General features: G+C 52.6%; 2 protein-coding genes across 4 annotated transcripts; one reads left to right on the top strand and one right to left on the bottom strand.

The window, feature by feature from the left end:
- Window positions 1–5,078: 5,078 nt before the first annotated feature.
- Window positions 5,079–8,552, top strand: NDUFA4L2 (NDUFA4 mitochondrial complex associated like 2). Its single transcript, XM_043968327.1, has 4 exons — window positions 5,079–6,404; window positions 6,932–7,020; window positions 8,032–8,092; window positions 8,352–8,552. The coding sequence occupies exons 1-4, from the start codon at window positions 6,348–6,350 to the stop codon at window positions 8,406–8,408; spliced, it is 264 nt and encodes an 87-aa protein (XP_043824262.1). The 5' UTR covers window positions 5,079–6,347; the 3' UTR covers window positions 8,409–8,552.
- Window positions 8,553–9,510: 958 nt separating this feature from the next.
- Window positions 9,511–17,799, bottom strand: SHMT2 (serine hydroxymethyltransferase 2). 3 transcript variants are annotated; one of them, XM_043968563.1, is made up of 13 exons: window positions 17,625–17,778; window positions 15,077–15,274; window positions 14,138–14,217; window positions 13,962–13,988; window positions 13,658–13,858; window positions 13,287–13,368; window positions 13,007–13,129; window positions 12,763–12,902; window positions 12,003–12,168; window positions 10,873–10,972; window positions 10,568–10,723; window positions 10,267–10,374; window positions 9,511–10,024 (listed from the first exon to the last, which is right to left on the bottom strand). In XM_043968563.1, the coding sequence occupies exons 1-13, from the start codon at window positions 17,655–17,657 to the stop codon at window positions 9,897–9,899; spliced, it is 1,542 nt and encodes a 513-aa protein (XP_043824498.1). In that variant the 5' UTR covers window positions 17,658–17,778; the 3' UTR covers window positions 9,511–9,896. The 3 variants fall into 3 exon arrangements, with proteins under 3 accessions (XP_043824498.1, XP_043824499.1, XP_043824500.1); XM_043968564.1 differs by lacking the exon at window positions 13,962–13,988; XM_043968565.1 differs by lacking the exons at window positions 13,962–13,988; window positions 14,138–14,217; window positions 15,077–15,274 and having other exon boundaries at window positions 17,625–17,799.
- Between the last annotated feature and the right edge of the window lie 220 nt (window positions 17,800–18,019).

The raw sequence follows: 18,019 nt of genomic DNA, 5'->3' as shown, positions 1-18,019 counted from the left end.
GATATTCCATAATTCTAACCCTGAGCTTCAACCTCTCCTCCCCCAACCCCTCCCACCACAAGAAAAATGAAAAGCCGATTTGGTAAAGTCGGGGAGCTGAGCAAGAGTATTGGAGACTATGAAGAGGCGTCAGGACTCGTCTAGGGGTCGTACTCCCTCAGTTATTCGATGCTTCTCCCCCTAGACCAGCTGTCTCCCCAATTCTTGCCTTCCACTCTAGTTCTACTCCACTTTGGACCAAGGATACTGGGCTTCTCCCTAAATCTCTTAAGTGGTTCCTTTCGTTTGCATAAACCCAATTAGCATAATGTTGCAGCTCCCCTACAAGGCCTGCTTGGGGATTGGGAAGGAGGGGGTTTGTGGCGCGGAAGGGACCCAGGGGTTCCTGCAGACGTTCGCCCATTTGCATTATGGACGGCAGCTACCACTCTGTGTTCCCTGAAGATAAGCCCTATTCCCACCCCAGGGAGGTTACTCAATGATTTCACTCCCTCCTCCTCCACTGTCTAGGGAGGGGGTTCCCCCCCTCCCCAGAAGAGACGGACAGAAACTCAAGGGGCTGAAGCTCTTGGGGCCCTTCGAGCAAGGGGAAGCTCAAAATGTGGCTTCGGCCCTCCAGGACCCCCAGGAGCCTGGAGCTAAGCTGGGGCTGTAGGAAGCTGTTGAGTCAACAGCCGGAGGCACCTCGTGTCACCACGACCTCATTACACCACTAACAAGGCCAAGATCCCATGAGAGCCCCAACCTGACCCCCTCCTCTGCCTATTTGCCTGGCGATCTGCGAAGGGTTGGATTGAGGAATTGAGGGAAGGGCTGACAGACATTGTATTATGTGCATAAGAGCGCGTCTTCGCGTCTGGCTGTGACTGTATGTGTGTGTCCTTTTGTCTATCTGTCTCGATGTGTCGTGTGAGCCTCTGTGTATGAGAGATTCGGGGTGTGTTTGTGTCTTGGTGACAGTGCGTGGGTGTGTGCCTGGGTGTGAGACGCGCTGTATGTGTCCGTGTGACAAAGTGACGGGAGTGTGCGTGTGTGTGTGTGTGTGTGTGTGTGTGTGTGTGTGTATCTAGCCCCCTCCTATTTCCTCTTCTTCCCTATTTCTATTCCTCTCTCCTCTCCCGGCCTGGCTCCCGGCTCCGCTGCCTCCATCATCTCCATCCATTATTGAAGAAACAGCCGCGTCCGCTCCAATCACATCAACAAATCCCCATCACCACCGACACCCCCCACCCCACCCCCACCCCCCTCACCAGGGGCGCAGGAGGGGGAGTCAAGGAGTTAGGGGGGATCAAAGACGTGCTGTGTGGGGAAGGGGGAGCAAGGGCTGGGGGAATACAGCTCACGACCTCATGCCCTGAGCCGAAGGGGAGGAGGGCTGGGACCGCGGGCCGGGATGCCTGGGTCCCCCAGCGGGAGAGCGCTTTGCATAAACAGATGGTGCGGATGTCTTTGTCTCTCTCGCTCTCCGTCTCCGCTCCTGTCTGGCTGATGCAATAATGCACATCTCGGAGCCTCGGGACCCAGCTCCCTTAATAGCGGGAGAGGGGGGTCAGGGAGAGGGGGACGGCGGGGTGGGGGGGGGGCGGGGAACTGCTACAGAGCAGATACTGATTTGTCTTCCTTCCTGGACACCACCTCCTCCCTACAGCTGCAGCGGGAAAAACTGAGACCATACAGGAGCTGAGATTATGAAGGGAAAAGGGGGATAAGGCCCCAGGGATGTTCTCGGGAGTGCTGCAACCCCGGGGTCCTAATGTCGGAATGGGAGGGGGAAGTAGGGTGGGAGGGAAAGAGAGGCAGAGACAGATGGGCAGAGATAAGAAAGGTAAGATCTGGTCGGTTAGAGGACTTGGAGATGAAGATCGTGGAGCAAAATGTCAGGACCTTGGATAGAGCCCTAGAGGGAGGAGTCGGAAGGGGGGGGGCGGCATAGATAAAAGGGGGGATTGAATGCCATAGTTTTCTCCATTACCTGCCCTGCTATCCACACCCAACGTGCCCCTGCCCAGCCACTTCTCCCCACTGACGAGTTTGGCAGAACTCTCCAGAACTGGCGGGGTCAGCGTTAGCCACGGGGCCCAAATGCCTAGGGAGCCCCAACTTCTAAGTCGGGCCTCCTCAGTGTTCCGGAGATCTGCCAGGGCCGCCCCTGAGTGCATTCCCATATTATCACTTTAGGCCCCAAGATGCACACACGCTCCCTTACCTCCCCCCACCAAATGAACAGGGGTGGGTGACTGAGCTGAAGTGACCTTGTTCTTGTCCTTGTCAAGAATTGTTAGCCCCTGGACTTCAAAAGGCCCTTTTCTGTAGTCAGGAACTCCCGGGAGGGAGGCTTCCACCTGGCCCAGCAGGTGGAGCTCTGAGGCTTTTCTGCACAGCTTCTCCTAATGCTGAGCAACTCGGACCTAAAGCCTGGAGTGGGGACCCACACGGAGCTTGGTCCAGTACCCTCGGGATCTCCCCAGTGGGTCCAATTCATTTTAATATGCAGCTGGGAGGACTGGTTGGATTAGAACGTGCCCAACCAACGATAATTAGGCAGATTGAGTCGTCGGAGTACAGTCCCCCACCCCCCTCCCGAGTTTCCCCAGCTAATCCACAACTAATGACTCCTTAGGACCCGAGTCCTGTCCCCTAGTTGGCAATCTGCTTCCCCAGTGCTGGGACTAGGGGGAGGAGGAGCTGTTAGCCCTGGGGCCAGAGAAAGAGAAAGACTCAGGGTCAGAGACAAGAATAAAAGGGGAAAAAAATTGAAACATACAGCAGAGACAGACAAAAAAATATTGAAGAGAGGAAGAAAGGGGCAGGAAGAGACAAAGAAAAGTCGAGGGAGCGGCAGATAGCTAGAGAAGACCCGGGGTGGAGGGGTGGGGGGAGACAGAGACAGAGACAGAGAAGACAGACTGAGAGATGACAGAGGCCAAGAAAGAGATGAAGAGAAAAAGAAGAGCCCCCCCCACCCCAGTCAAGGAGAGATGAAGACAAGTTCTTTTTTCCCCTTGGGGGGGGGAGTAGAGCTAGAGAGATGGGCAAAGAAAATCATATAGGGATGAGGGAGAGAGAAGGAAAGAACCCTGAGCTTCCTGTGAGACAGGTGGATGATAGAAAAGGGTGGGGGAAGAAAAGAGATAAAGAAACTGAGGGGAAATGGTTGCAGACATGTAAGGGATCTTCTCTGAGCTCTTCCTGAGATTGACCAGGAAGGAAGATGCTGAGAGAGGGAGGCCAGAATAGAGGAAAGCAAAAGTCAGAGCTAGAGAGAAAAAACTGGTCTAGGGCTCAACAACTGAGAAATAGGAAGCAGGAAAGGAGGCTTGGCTATACTGGATCCTTCTGGCTTCATCATATTCTGCCCCTGAATTAGAATAAGTAGTGATCTTCCTTCCTCAGAAGCTTAACATAACACATTCCCTTTGGCTGTTTTTTTTTTCTTTTCCTAAGTCCCTTTTCCATGATAGGATTGTGGGGGGGGGGGAAGAGGAATTCCACATTCCAGGGTCACCCTCTTTCTTTCCCCCACATTGGCACCCCCTCCATTCCCCCAGCTGTGGGACATACCAGAGCCAGATGTGCAGTCCAGCTGTGGCAGAGGCAAGAATAGGATGTTTGATTTTTTTTTTCTTCTTAGACATGGGGATTGGTGGTAGGAGGAGGGAGGGAGGGAAAGGAGGATGTGGGAGTGAAGGAGAGCAGGAACTGGGGGTACTGGCCAGTGGCATCTGATCTTAGAGACCCTTGGATGAAATGTGAAGCTCAACACCACCCCTTACCCTGACTACATAAGGAGACTAGGATCAGAGGAGAGAGATATATTCTCATTCTCTCTCTCTCTCTCTCTCTCTCTCTCTCTCTCTCTCTCTCTCTCTCTCTCTCTCTCATCTCTTTGTTCTCTGTGTCTCTGACATTTTATCTCATTATCTTCTGGGGAGGCTGAGAGAACCGGACCCCTCAGCCTAATTACCTAGTAGCCTAGCTGCTGTCATTGACAAGAAGGGTGAGGGTGGTGGGGAGAGGAAGGAAGTTGTCAGTAGAGTTGCGGGTGGTGTGGGGTGAGGAGAAGCAGGTGCTGGTGGGCTGATGGGGGTGTGGAGAGTAGGAATCCCAAAGGAAAAGGGATTATTGGAGGATGCATTGTCAACCATTGGGGGTGTGATCCCTGTAATGGGGGGCAGGCACAGGGACTACTCTCCGATGAAGGAACTCAGCAGTGTGTCTCTGAAGTAGGAGACTATCCCCTAACAATGAACCCACGAAGACTGAGGTTTCCTACTTGTACCAAGACAGTGTCCATCCACCTTTCCCTAGCTTGACCTGGCTTGCAGTGTCTGCATCCGAGTCTCAGCAGCAGTGTGTCCAAGGGCAGTTCGAGGAGGGGCCATTTCTCACAACACACGATCCACCCAAAATGTAGAGACTGAAGCGAAGAGAGTCTCTCCCTCCCACTCCCCTCAGAAACACTTCCCACCGGCACCGTACACCCACAGGTGGCCTGCACACAAAGCTATTGTTTGTAGGTATCTCTGACCGGCTCAATTCTTTAGCTGTTGTTTCCTATGCATGTGTCTACTCTCTAATCGCTAGTGTGAATTCTTCTGTCACTCTGTTTTCTTCCCCCTCCTGTCATCCTGTTCTCCCTTTCTTTTCCCTCTCCCTTTCCCTTCTTCCCTGTTAGCATGACTTCCCCCCTTCCCCCACCCCGTCCCTTCTTCCCCTATTCCCCCTTTATCCCTTTCCTTTCCCCTTCTCATCTTCACAAGAGGGAAGAGAGTGGATGGTATACTTCCCCTGCTCGATACATTGGTTCCCCTATTCTTCATTCCAACACCCCTGATGTTGGGGATGGGCTGTTTCTGACCAAAAAAAAAAAAAGATCCCTAAACTGAATCTGAACCTATAAGTCCAACTGGATTTCAAATCTGTGTGAGAATCCAGATCCATGAGCCAAAACTAGAATTTGAATGTGGTTTCCCAGAATCAGACTTCTCCCACCTAGAAGGGTCCTGGACCCACCAGGTATAAGGGGTTTTCTATACTTTCTGGGACCCATTCCTTTAAAAAAGGGGAGCTTCCCCAGCCTTATTACCAGATCTCCCAAACTGGCCCAACCTCCTTGCAGACTAGCTTTTTAGGAGAGGGGAGAGGATTGGGAGGGGAAGATTTTGCCCTTCTGTCTCCCTATCATGTCTCTGGTGACAATGTTGCTGAGCAATTAGTTTAACAAGTGTGTGAGGGTGGGGGTGGCTCTCATCCCAGTGTCCCTGGCTTTGATTCCAAGCCTGATCCAATGGGAGCTAAGAAGGGGAGCAATGAGATGGTGGTGGAGAGAGACATAGTCTCTGAATTTCACAGAACGATCACAAGACCCCAGCCTTTAACTCTAAGGCCTCCAAAACCAGACATCTCTACTCCTTTCCCCCAGACTCCCAGGTCTCTGGGCCCTGTTGCAGATGTCCTGGGCCATGTCACAGAACCTATACCCCTGCCAATTATTCTTGGGAGGGGCTCCAATGTTGAGTAATCCTGGGCCAACTCTTTGTTCTTGCTGGTCCGGAGGGTCACCTCTCCCAAAGAGGGTCTATGGACCCCAGAGGAGCCCTTGTATAGATTTCAAGGGAGTCATTTAATTGGATGGGAAAACAATTACATCTTTATTTTCACCAACCTTTAAATGACTTTATGTTTCCTTCAATTATGGATTTTTAAGAACCCCTTTATTCTGAGAAGGGATGTGTGGGTTTCAATCGATTGTCAAAGGTGGTCGTGATACAAAAAAAAAAGTTAAAACCCCTGATCTAGTTGAACGGGGTTCAAAGCTGGAACTGACTGGGAGACAAAAATTCCTGTATCCAATCCTCAACTCATCGACTCTGCTTCAATTCGACCTCCCTCTTTCGGTTCTCCTGGCTCGAAGAGGGACTTCCTGCTCCACACCCTCCCCGACTTCTTCCAAGCCTCAATTCTCAAAAATACTTTGGCGATCTGCGGGTACGTTGGGGGAGGGGGTTCGTGAAGGTTATTACTATATTGCTCAGAATGTGAGCGGCCTGGGCTCGGGCTGAATTGGGCAGGGGTATATTCTTGTCCTAGGAAGTGTGGGAGGTGGCATCCCATTGCAGACGCCAGCCCCCAAACCCTATTCCGAGGCTTTCCCCAGTTCCGCCGCTGGAGGAGAGAGGAGGCGAAGTGGAAGAGGTGGAGGCAAACTCAGGGCTGGGCTGAGCTGACCCCTCCCAGAGCCCCAGGCAAATGGGATGGGGGAGAGGTGGTAACCCTGGAGGAGAAAAAGAGTGGAACTGGAAGAGGAGGAGGAGAAGGAGAAGACGACGGGAGAATACAGAAGCAACATGTTGGGAAGCAAATTTTGGGACCGTTTCATCCGGCAGATCAAGAGAAACCCCGGAGTGAGTCCCATTCCCGCCATGGGCCCCCGTCTTTGCCTCTCTCCTTCTAGTTCTCCATTTCTGCTTCTCTATCCCAATACTCACCTAGTTCTTGCCCTGCTATCCCAGTATTTTAGTTACTGCCCATCCCCGTTCTCTTCTTCACTCCTTTCCCCCCTCCCTTGCTGTAGCCTAACTGGGCGTTAGGAAATGGGCCTATGCTTGCAAGGGAAGAGAGCAGTCTTGTTGGGGCAGGGGGTCGCCCAGAGGGTTAGGACAAGTGCGGAGTCAAGAGATCTAGAGAAGGAATCTGAAAATGGAGCCCCCAGATCCCTCAGGGCCTCTTATTAATGAGGAGGCTGGGGAGGTGGGGAGTAACCCTTCTCTGTGAAATGCGCCCTTTGGGGGTTGTGGGGTACAGAGAGAAGTTGAGGGAACCTCAGAGACAGGAATAAGGGGTCCCATTCTCCTTGAGGGTCAGAGAAAATAGGCAACTTCTCAAAATCTCCCACATTAACGCCCTCATCCCTTTCCATCCCCCACGCCAGCTTATCCCGCTAATCAGCTTCATTGGCCTGGGCATGGGCAGCGCTGCACTTTACCTGCTTAGACTCGCCTTACGCAGCCCCGACGTCAGGTAAGGGCCTAAGGGAGCCAACAGGGACGACAGACAGAAGGCTTGGGTTTGGACTGGGAAGTGGGGGCGAAAGGGGGAGAAAGAACACTCTGGGGATGATGGAGATATTGCACACGCGATGCAGCAGCTGCGGGGTTCCCCGAACTGGACTTGCCTTCGGATATCCCACCCCACCCACCCATCGGTCCTCGGACTGTAGCACTCCCTGCGTCCTTCCCCCGCCCACGTCATCCAACATAAGCCTTGGGCCCAGCTCAGGTGGTCCGGGTGACCGCGCTGAGCTCCCTGCCCGGTTGCCATGGCGACGCCACTCTGCCCGCGGCCCGGCGTTAGGGCTGGCGGCTGAATTGCCGCCGCGGGGGATGGGACCCTTCCTCACTCCGAGAAGCAAGCTGGGGGCAGATCCAGCCCGTTTCCTGGCCCCGGCCCTAACTCGCAGCCTCGTTTCCTACTCCCGCACCCCAAGCCCTAGACACCGCCTCCAGAGAGCCTTCAAGGCTCCCCCTTAAATCCTCATTATGCTTCCCCTAAATCCACAACATCTCCCCAGTAGCCCTAATATCCTCCTCCTGAGCTACCACACCCTCAATTTGGCCACGGATACCCCCCCCCTCTTTCCAGCAATCTTATCCCCTCCCCCAGCACTCCCCGCCCGTCCCTTCACCCCAGCCCGGCACTGTTTTGCTAAACGTGTAGTGAAGGGCTTGGAGAGGTGTCCCTGAGCTAGAAGGAGGAGGGGGCGGCAGGGGGGCTGAGCTGTCAGCTACCAGCCCCACGCTGACAGCGGTGACAGGCTGCCTGTCGCCCGCCCTGTCAGCTTCTTCTAACGTTGTGCCCCTCCCCCAACCTCCTACCCCCGTAGATCAGTCTCTGTCAGGGAAAACAGCCCCTCCCTTACCCGATCCCCTAGGAGGGGGGGGGGGACCCTGAGGCAAAGAGAGGGGGAAGGAGTCAGGGCTTCCGCAGAAGGGACCCTTTATTTACTCAGCCCCTTCTCCGCCCCCACCCCAGCTGGGACAGAAAAAACAACCCAGAACCTTGGAATCGCCTGAACCCCAATGACCAGTACAAGGTAACAATCACCTCTCCCCATCTTTCGCCTGAGTCCCCTGCCCCTCGCCCACAAGTATCCTGACGCTTGATACGTTGCAGACTTGGAGTTTTAGTATTCACAACTGGCATCCCCGTACCCTCGGGCTCCTCCCTCCCTCCCTCCCTCCACCTATCTCAGGGCCCCTTTGCTTAAAGTGGGGGGTTAGGCCTGGGGGCTGGGTTGGGGGGGTGGCCCAGGCTAAACATCCTTCCTTTCTGCCCCTCCTGCTTCCCTGCAGTTCCTCGCAGTCTCCATGGACTACAAGAAACTGAAGAAGGATCGGCCGGACTTCTGAAGTGGGGGCCCTTAAGAGGGTGTGTGTATGTGTAGGGGGGTGGGGGTGGTTCTTGCTGTGGGGCACCGGTGCCTGTGACCGAGTGGAGTTGGGGCCGAGGGGTGAGGGATAGCAGACTGGGTGTCTCGATGCCAATAAACACCAGAAAAGACCGACGTCTAAGAAGCGGAGTATGGGTCCTGGGCTCCTTCCTGTCCGGGCCTGGCTTCTATCGGGAGCACTTCACTGTCAGAGGTCCTGACAGTTAGACCTAGGTTCCCACGCTCGGGGTGGGGGATGGGGGGGACTGGTCTTCCCTACACACACACACATCTCCCCCCATGTTCCGGACAGCGGAAGCACCTCTGACACAGGCCAAATCCCAGGCGGTGGAAAGGGAGGGGAAGTATCAGCATCCCCGCCCCCTTCGGGGGCTAGGGAAAGAGGGAGGAATCAGAGATGAAGGGACACAGCAGGCACCCAGTCTGAGGCCGGAGGGCAGAGCCTAGTTCGCTCCCCGAGGCACGGAGCCAGAAGCTTGCGTGTCAGACGTGCACCAGAGGCCCGAGCTGGCGCCGCTTCTCCCCTGGGCTCAGGCTCAGGGGGTGGACCCAGCTGGCTTTCTTTAGCCCCACCCTCACCAGGGCAGGCAGTACGTGCCAACCCCCCTCCCTTCTCCACTTCGTAACTTCGAGGTGGCCAAGGAAGGAATGCCCAGAGTCGGTAGGTACCCAACACCTTGCCACAGGCTAGACCCACAGCTTCTGAGTAGCTTCCCGACCCAGCCCCCCACCTCATGCCTCACAAGTGGATCACCCGGGGGATATCTCCCACATCTCCTCATCCACTCCCAGTCCCCTCCCTTCCCCCAAACCCCAACCAGTCTCGGGGGATCTAACAGAGGCAGCCGTGGGCAAAATACAATTTCATTTAACAAATTGAATTTGCTGCGCCTGCTAATCACGTCTGGTGTCGGCTCTGATCAGTCAGAGGGAGGCCGACCAAGCCCCATGGCCTCATGCCCCCAGGGAGGGAATACTGAGTATGAAGGAGTGGGGGAAGCGCCATCCCGTTCCCCATCTTTTCCTGTTCCCCCTCAACTGAAAGACAGGAGATAGTTGCAGCATTTTTATTGGATTTTTTTTTAAAGAGGCAGGTCTATTTTTGAGCCCTCCCACCCCCCTCCAATCAGCTTGTCTGCCCCTCTTCCAACTCTGTAGAAAAGCAAGGGGAAGCCTAGAATAAGGTGATTTTAACTAATATAAGTTAGGGGAAAGAGGGAGGTGAGAGGATACATCATATCTACCTTATCCCAAACTTTCAAAGAGTATTAGAAAACTCAGCTACAAACTTAGTGGGCTGGAGAGAAAGTCCACTCTTGGGACCAAGTGCTCTCTTCTCCCTCCAGAGAAAAACAGGAGTAAGGAGGTCCTTCCTCTCCCCATATCTGCCTAGCAGGAAGGGATAGGCACCATCCAGTCCTTTGAAGCAGAGACATGGCATGGCCTCTTAGTGCTCCTCAAAGCCAGGCATGGGAAAGGTCCTGGCAAAATCTTCCACTCTTTGCCTGAGACTGGCCAGGCGCTGTCTTGTTTCGGGATCATTCAGGAGAAAGGATTTGAAATCTTGGAGCTTCCCTGGAGGGTGGGAAGGAGACGGTAAAGGGGAGGAAAGGGCAAGAAAGGTGAGAGAAATGGGCTAGAATTTAGGGTTACTACCTGGTCCCCCTCTCCCAAAAACCAGCCTGACTCAGGGGCCCTGGAAGAACAGTAGATTGTTGGGTGAGCAGCTCTCAGGGGGCGACAAAAGGGGAAGAGAAAGAGTGACCATTCTGAGGATGGATTGTGGGCAATCTGGGTCCCGTAGCCTGAGCCCTCACCTGTCTTGTTCTTCACATCCAGTCCAATGTGAACACCCTCATCGATAAAGTTCACAACCCGCCGGAAGTCATCTTCTCGAAAGTGCCGGGATGTTAGAGCCGGGGCTCCTGTTTAGCAGGAAAGCCTATCAGAGTGCTGGCACAGCCACGCTCCTAATCACAGGCTTATGTCCCATGACTGGATGGGTGAGGGGAGGGCCTCTTTTGATTCACATATTTATTCAGTGCCTACAGGCCTAGGCAAGAAGGGCACAAAGAAGAGGCATAAGCCTTCTCTGGGTGACTCCCTCTCCCCACATACCAAGTCTGAGTCCCCCTGGAGTGACGGCGCTCCGGTCCCCTGGACAGGTGTTCTTGTTGGCAGTGATAGACACAAGTTCTAGAACTCGCTCGGCCCTAGCTCCATCCAGCCCTTTGGGCCGAAGGTCGACGAGAACTAAGTGATTGTCAGTGCCGCCTGAAAGAGGAAATCAGAGGGGTCAGACTGGGAAGCGGGGGTGTCGTTAATATCCTCCCAGGACCCCCAACCACCCTTGTTGGAGAATGAGCAATGAGAGTCTCTCAAGCGCCCCAGTGCACCCTAAGAGTGACTCCCAGGGTCCTCACCAGACACCAAGGAGTAGCCCTTCTGGAGAAGTGCATCCGCCATGGCTCGAGCATTCCGAAGGACCTGCTGGCAGTACTCCCGGAACATTGGGGTGTTGGCCTAGAAAGGGCACAGAGGAGATCCACATGGCATCCATGAGACACCTGCATTCATACCTACCCCCTGACTTCTGAGAACAGCAGGGTCTAGGATCAGACCAAGAGCCAGAAGAGAACCTCTAGTTGGGGCTTCTGATTTTGGGGGTCCAAGAATTTTTTTTTTTGCAGAGCAGTGAGGGTTAAGTGACTTTCCCAGGGTGACACAGCTAGTGTCAAGTGTCTGAGGTCAGATTTTAACTCAGGCCCTCTTGAATACAGGGTGGGTGCTTTATCTACTGCACCACCTAGCTGCCCCCCAAGAATTTTTTTTTTCAGGGCTATGGGGGTTAAGTGACTTGCCCAGGGTCACACAGCTAGTAAGTGTCAAGTGTCTGAGGCTGCATCTGAACTCAGGTACTCCTGAATCCAGGGCCGGTGCTTTACCACTACACCACCTAGCTGCCCCCCTGTCCCCCAAGAATTAAAAAAAATACTTTTGAATGGTATTTCAGGACAACTGGTATCTTTTGTAGTCCTAAGCATTTGCTTAATGCATTGTCCACCAGTCTGCCAAAGGGGTTCAGGACACAAAAAAGGTTAAAAATCCCTATCTAGAACAACATCCTGTCTTTTATAGGTGAGGAAAGTACCCTCAAGTTCACAAAGTTACCAACACTTGTATGATGGGGCCCTCCCAACAGCAAGAGCTCCCTCCTAGCCCTCCTACAATACAAACAAACCAGTGTAGTTCATTACTTTCCCCTAATCCCGGAGGCTTTACATCCTGTCCCGACCTTATATACCTCCCTAACAGATACACCTCTTTATTTCTCCCTTCTCCCTCCACGGCCACTCCAGCAGTAATAAGAGATGAAAAATATATGACTCCGGCATAACACCCCCTTTTCCCCACTGCCGTACAATCAATCTAGTCCTATAGCACCCAAGCTGCCATTCCAAGGAGCCATGCTGGGTTGATACTACCCGCCTCTGGCTCATTCATTCATTCCAACCCAACCCTTCCCATCAGGGCCAACCCCTCTCCCCCCCACCTGCTTGAGGGCCACAGCCACAGCTGCGATGGCGTGGTTATGGGGCCCGCCCTGCAGGGAGGGGAACACAGCAAAGTTGATTCGGTCCTCAAATGTGTAGGGGATCTCTCGCCCAGTTTTGGGGTCCACAGACTGTACCCCTTTACGAAAGAAAATGAGTCCTGACCTATGAGGAGAGAGGAGAAAATGAGGTCAGGAGACTGGCCTGTGTGGAATTTGGGGTTGTGGGAGAAATGAAAGGGTTGACTGGGGGAGATAGCAGGCAATTGGGAAGGACAAAATGGGAAGAGTCTGGCTCTTGTTGAACCTAAGGTGATCTGAGGTCAGGGTTTCTTATGCAGGTTAGATTCACAATGGGATTAGGCTAGGGGAGGCAGGGCAGACAGATGGGGTCAATTCTAGTTATTGTTGATTGATTGGCTGTAGGAAAAGAGTAGGGGACCCAAAAAAGGGCATTATCCTGGGATTTTAAAATGAAGACAAAAGGGCTCAAGAGGAGGATACCTGGGAGAAAAGAAATAAGAATCTTCTGGGCAGACCCTTTCCCTTTCCTAATTCTCAAGTAGATCCTCAAAACGGTTTTCCTATCCTTTTAAAAAAATCCTGTCAGACAGTTGTTCATAATAGGGTTTAGAGGGAGGGTGTGTGTGTGTGTGTGTGTGTCTGTCTGTCTGTCTGTCTGTCTACAGAAATGTAGAGAAGGGAAGAAGAGCTTTGAAGAGCTCCCAGCACAGTGGATTGTCCAGTGGCAAGCCCTGACCTGGCCCCACGCAAGGTCTTGTGGGTGGTGGTTGTGACGATATCTGCGTGGTCGAAAGGAGAAGGAATGACCTTGGCAGCCACCAGGCCACTGATGTGTGCCATGTCAGCCAGCAGATAGGCTTTGACCTCGTCACACACCTAGATGAAGAACAGAAGTGGAGTGGGAGAGTTACTTAAGTCTGACCCAACTTAGGATATTTCCATAAGGGGCCCAACCCACCCCAAGCTGGTCTGTGACTCACCTCCCTCATTCGGGCATAATCAATGAGACGAGCGTAGGCACTGGTGCCCGCGATGATAAGCCGTGGCCGGAACAGCCGGGCAGTGACGGCCAGCTGGTCGTAGTCAATGAGGCCAGTTGAAGGCTGAACAGATGGACAAATGGATAATTGAGACTCTGGGAGTGAGAAAGAGAATAGCAGTTCTCTCCTCGGCTCAACCCGAGGGGCCTCGGAGGTGAAACCTCTCCTGTCTTCCATCCTGCCTCCAATATCCCATACTTCCTTCACCCTGGTCACTCACATTCAGTTTATATGGCATTGACTCAAAGAAGATGGATGTGGCTGAGATCCGCTTGACATTAGACATGTAACCATGAGTCAGGCTGGGGAAGAGAAAGAGAAAGAGAAGCCAAGGAGATCTCAGAAGACGGGGAAAGAAAACCCCAAACCCAGGTTCCCTATCCCCATATGCCCAAATTCCTTTCATTGCTTGTGTCCTAAAATCTCGTCCTCAAATCAGGTCCTCATTTCCTCTCCCCAATTCCAGGGAAATTTTGCTTAAGCAAACCTCCCCTATAGCTTTCTCGATCTAATTTCTGAGCCCTTGGCCCTAGCTCGTCCTAGCTGTTTCCTCCCTCCTCTCCCCTCTTCCACAGCTCCCTGCAAACTCACTGGCCTCCATCAGGCAGATCCAGACCCATGATCCTGTCGTGGGGCTGGAGGACAGCTGTATAGGCAGCCAGATTGGCTGGAGACCCTGAATATGGCTGGACATTGACTCCCCATCTGTCAGGGTCAAGGTCAAAGGCCTCCAAGGCACGTTGCTGGCATAACAGCTCAATCTCATCGACCACCTCTGCTCCCCCATAGTACCTGTCATTGAGGAGGGGGAAGAAATGAAAGGGTTGAGCTTGAATACAACAGGGTGCTTTAGCCTATTGGTGAAAGGGTGTTATACCCCCTTTGATTTACCTACTTCGAATGAAACAGCAAGCAAAAAGAGCTAGAGAGAGATAAAGAGAGATTGAGAGAGATCAGAGAGAGAAGGAGAATGAATGAATATAAGGGGCAGGGTTCTCTGAAGGGCTAGGCTCACTCCATCCCCCCTCCCCCAGCTCCATCTTTCAACTGGCCCTGGCACCCCCATCTCACCTCTTGCCAGGGTAGCCCTCTGAATACTTGTTGTTTAGACAGGATCCCAAAGCCTCCAGGGCTGCTCGGCTACAGAAGTTCTGAGATGAGGGTAATGACAGACATGGGGAGAAGGTGTTATAAGGGAGCACCCCACCTCATCCCAGTTCCCTAAAATGACGATGCCAGGCCAGCCTGGTCCTTCCTACCACTCCAGCCAGTGCTATACCAAGGAGAAAAAGTACAGCTATCCCTTCCACACTGCGACTTTCCCCACCGCAGTTTCAGTATATTGAGGGTCAGCATAAGAAATTAAATGGGAATTTTGGGGGGAGTTTGCGGAAGCTAAAGACAACACAGAAAAAGTTTAGAGGGGCAGCTAGGTGGCACAGTAGATAGAGCACTGGTCCTTGAGTCTGAAGTTCAAATCAGGCCTCAGACAGTCGATACTTCCTAGCTGTGTGCCCCTGGGCAAGTCACTTAACCCCTACTCCCTTGATAAAAAAAAAAGTTTGGAAACTCAGAAATGCATAAAATGTATATATAATATCAACATATTTTATCTTTTATACCATAATAATTCAAATTTCTCTGGTATGAAGAGAGGGCCAAAAATTTTACTTGAATTTTTCCAGATTGTGGGGGCAACCGTACCCCTAGCCCCACAATGTGGAAGGGATAACTGTAGTAGCTAAGCTGTTTCCTCTAGAGAAGAGATGTCAAACTCAGGCCTGCAAAACTCCTAAAGATAATTCAGAAATGTTTAACAAAATAAATGACAATACAATACAACACAGATAATGTTAGTTTATGGCTTTCTAAGTCAAATGCTTCCTGCAGGCATGAAAGGATCCATTTCTATTTGAGTATGACACCACCGTTCTTACAGTCAGAGAGAGACCCTGCCAGCATCCACCCTGCCCCAACCCAGAAATATCCCTGCCCCCATGGTGCTCCTACCTCGGAGGCAATGAGCTCTAGGCCCCGACACTGTCTATCCTTCTCCTTCTGTAGGAGTGCCCACATCTCAGGGTCACTGTCTGACAGGCTTTCCTGGCCTGTCCAGCCTCTGGAGGCCTCTCCAGCCTGGGCTTTGGCTGCCTCTCCATGCTGGGCCCGAAGAGCCACCTGAAACAGCTGACTGCATCTCTGGAGGGGCTGCCAAGGCAGAGAGAAATCACATACATATACCCACAGACTCGACAACTTCTGCCCCGCCCCCAGTATCTGGCTCTGGTCAGCTCAGCCAGGCCATTATTGAGGGCAGTTTTAGAGGCCAAAGCTCAGAAGAAAGTCCAGGGGGGGTGGCTCTGATTGGATACACTTCTCTCAGCTAGGGGTGGGAAGGAGGAGGGCTTCCCACAATGGGGCAAAGTCCAGAGTCAGGACTTCTAGAACCATAGGAATTCAACTGCCTCAGGGCCTTGCTATTCCAACCTTCTGCCCGGGGAACTCTCCCTAAATCCTACCTAAATGAAGGAAGCCTGGTCCCTACAGTAACATCAGGGAGAGTAAGGACGACGACCAAAGGGGAAGCCCAGTGTTCTAAGTATGAGGCCACAGAGGCAGGGCTGATGTTAAAGTCGAAGACTGAATTGCTGGTCTCCACTGTGATAGGCATTGTTAATCTCTGAAGAACTGGAGATCCAGACAAGACAAGCAGACCGTGGACCACATCCTGCCCCTGTCAGCTCTATCCCACCCACTCTTCCTTCCCTCCTTGATGCAACAAGCCCAGGGCAGTTGCATCATCTGCTAATGAGGGATGGCTTTATTTTGACTACTGCTGTTGGCTGTGGATGGTTGGGATGAACTGTTCACCCATGTCCCCGCAGGCTAAGGGGATCTCTTACTTGGGCTATAGAAAACAAAACGGGGGGGGGGGGGAGAGGAGGAGGAACCGGGGAGCAGAAATCTCAAGTTTGCCCTGTACAGGGGGCAGCTAGGTGGTGCAGTGGATAAAGCACCTGCCCTGGATTCAGGAGGACCAGAGTTCAAATCTGGCCTCAGACACTTGACAAGTACTTTAAAAAAAAATGTTATGGCAAAGAATAACTTTTGGTTGGGGCAGCTAGGTGGTGCAGTGGATAAAACACCTGCCCTGGATTCAGAAGGACTTGAGTTCAAATATGGCCTCAGACTGTGATGGGGCACATCAAAGAATCTTCTCCTTGAGAAACTAAACCAGAGGACAGATACGCCTAGAGAGATAAGGGGAACCAGATTGGACTGAGCTAGCTGGACAGAGCTAGCTTCAGGACCTCCACCCTTCATTCTGGTCTCCTTTATCCCTGGGGAGATAAATTTGGGTGTGGCTGCTGCCTTTGTGTACTGAAGAGAGAGATAGCTAGAGAGATCCATAGCCATCCCTCACCCAATTCCTCTAGTCACTACCAGTGGGGGATGGTCCTCCTCCCTCACTAAAGGAACTTTCCACAGTCAGATGGTCACCACCACCACCAGTCCTCTATAAAAGTACCTGCCAGTCTCCTGTTCAAGGAGATTGGTATCTCAAAGCTGCATGCTTTGTCCCATACCTCTCTCCCCAGGAGAAGTCCAAGGATTTCTTTCATGGTTTCCCTTCCCCTCCCTTCCCTTGCCTAGAAATAGACTACCATCTTATTTTAACTGCTTTTGTGTGCAAGAGGGTGTAATTCTTTAAAGAGGAATTCCTAAGAACCCCAAACCCCATAATCCATTTCCCCCCCCAAAGCAAGACGCTTGACACTTACTAGCTGTGTAACCTTGAGCAAGTCACTTAACCCTTATTGCCCTGCAAAAAAAATGTTATGGCAAAGAACAACTTTTGGGGCAGCTAGGTGGCAGTGGATATAGCACCTGCCCTGGATTCAAAAGGACCTGAGTTCAAATATGCTCTCAGACACTTGACACTTAATAGCTGTGTGACCTTGAGCAAGTCACTTAACCCTCACTGCCCCGCAAAAAAAATTAAAATAAAAAAAGTTTGTCCCATACAACTGAGTGGGCTACAATTACTGATCTCTTCTTTCCCATCTCTTCCTCACTCCCTCCCCTCCAAAACACCTGTAACTAGGCAGGCCTCCACCCATCTGCTCCTCCTGACTGGGGCGGGGGTGGGGGTGGGGGGAGAACTCCATGTCCCTCCCCCTCTTTTGCTCTAGTGCTAGTCTGGAAAGTGAGGGGTCCTGGAAGTTGGGGTACTCCAATGACTGAGTTCTGTCCACATAGCGGAGCGCCCCCCCAATGCCACGTGACCATAACAGAGGGGGAGCAGGACCCCAAGCTACACATTCCTGGGGAGAGAAGAAAGAGCTCTCAGTGCTCAAGAGTGCTGGGCCTTCCCTCCCCCTTTTCCTCCCTTTCCCAGCCCCCCCCCCTCCCGGCCCCCACCTCAACCCCCGGCCGCGGGCCATGCGCTAGAAAGTGCTGGGCAACAGCTTCAGGCCTTAAGGCAAGCCCACCTAGGGGGAGGGAAAGTGTGTGCCGTGTCAACCTGCCTCCAAGGCCCGGCCACCCCTGGCCTTACCCGGAATGCACGAAGCAAGGGGAGTTGCAACATCGCGACTCAGTAGCTCTGGCCAGGTACTCAGGACCCCAGCAGCTCGGAAAAAGAGAGAGAGAGGCAAGAGCGCATGCGCTTAAAAAGGAGCCGCTCGTAGCTCCCGGCTTTAAGATAAGGCGGTGCTCGCACATGCGCAGAAGAGCTTCGTTATGGTCTTCTGGGAATTGTAGTTTTGTAGGCGTCTTCCGTTCTTGTTTCCAGCCAAGAGGAACTTAGTTGGGGAAGAAGGGGGTTGTGGCGAGAAATATCGCGTATTGGGTCTCCCCGCCTTAGGGAGAAGTTACAGTATTAAATTCTTCCTTCGGAGATTTATATCTGGTTGTACATGCTCGTTTGCATGTTGTATGCTTCGCTCCCCC

Source organism: Dromiciops gliroides, chromosome 5 (genome assembly GCF_019393635.1).
Source record: "Dromiciops gliroides isolate mDroGli1 chromosome 5, mDroGli1.pri, whole genome shotgun sequence".
In the NCBI taxonomy this organism is placed as follows: domain Eukaryota; kingdom Metazoa; phylum Chordata; class Mammalia; order Microbiotheria; family Microbiotheriidae; genus Dromiciops; species Dromiciops gliroides.
Note: the sequence above shows the minus strand (reverse complement) of the source record. Positions and strands in the feature narration are given on the sequence as shown.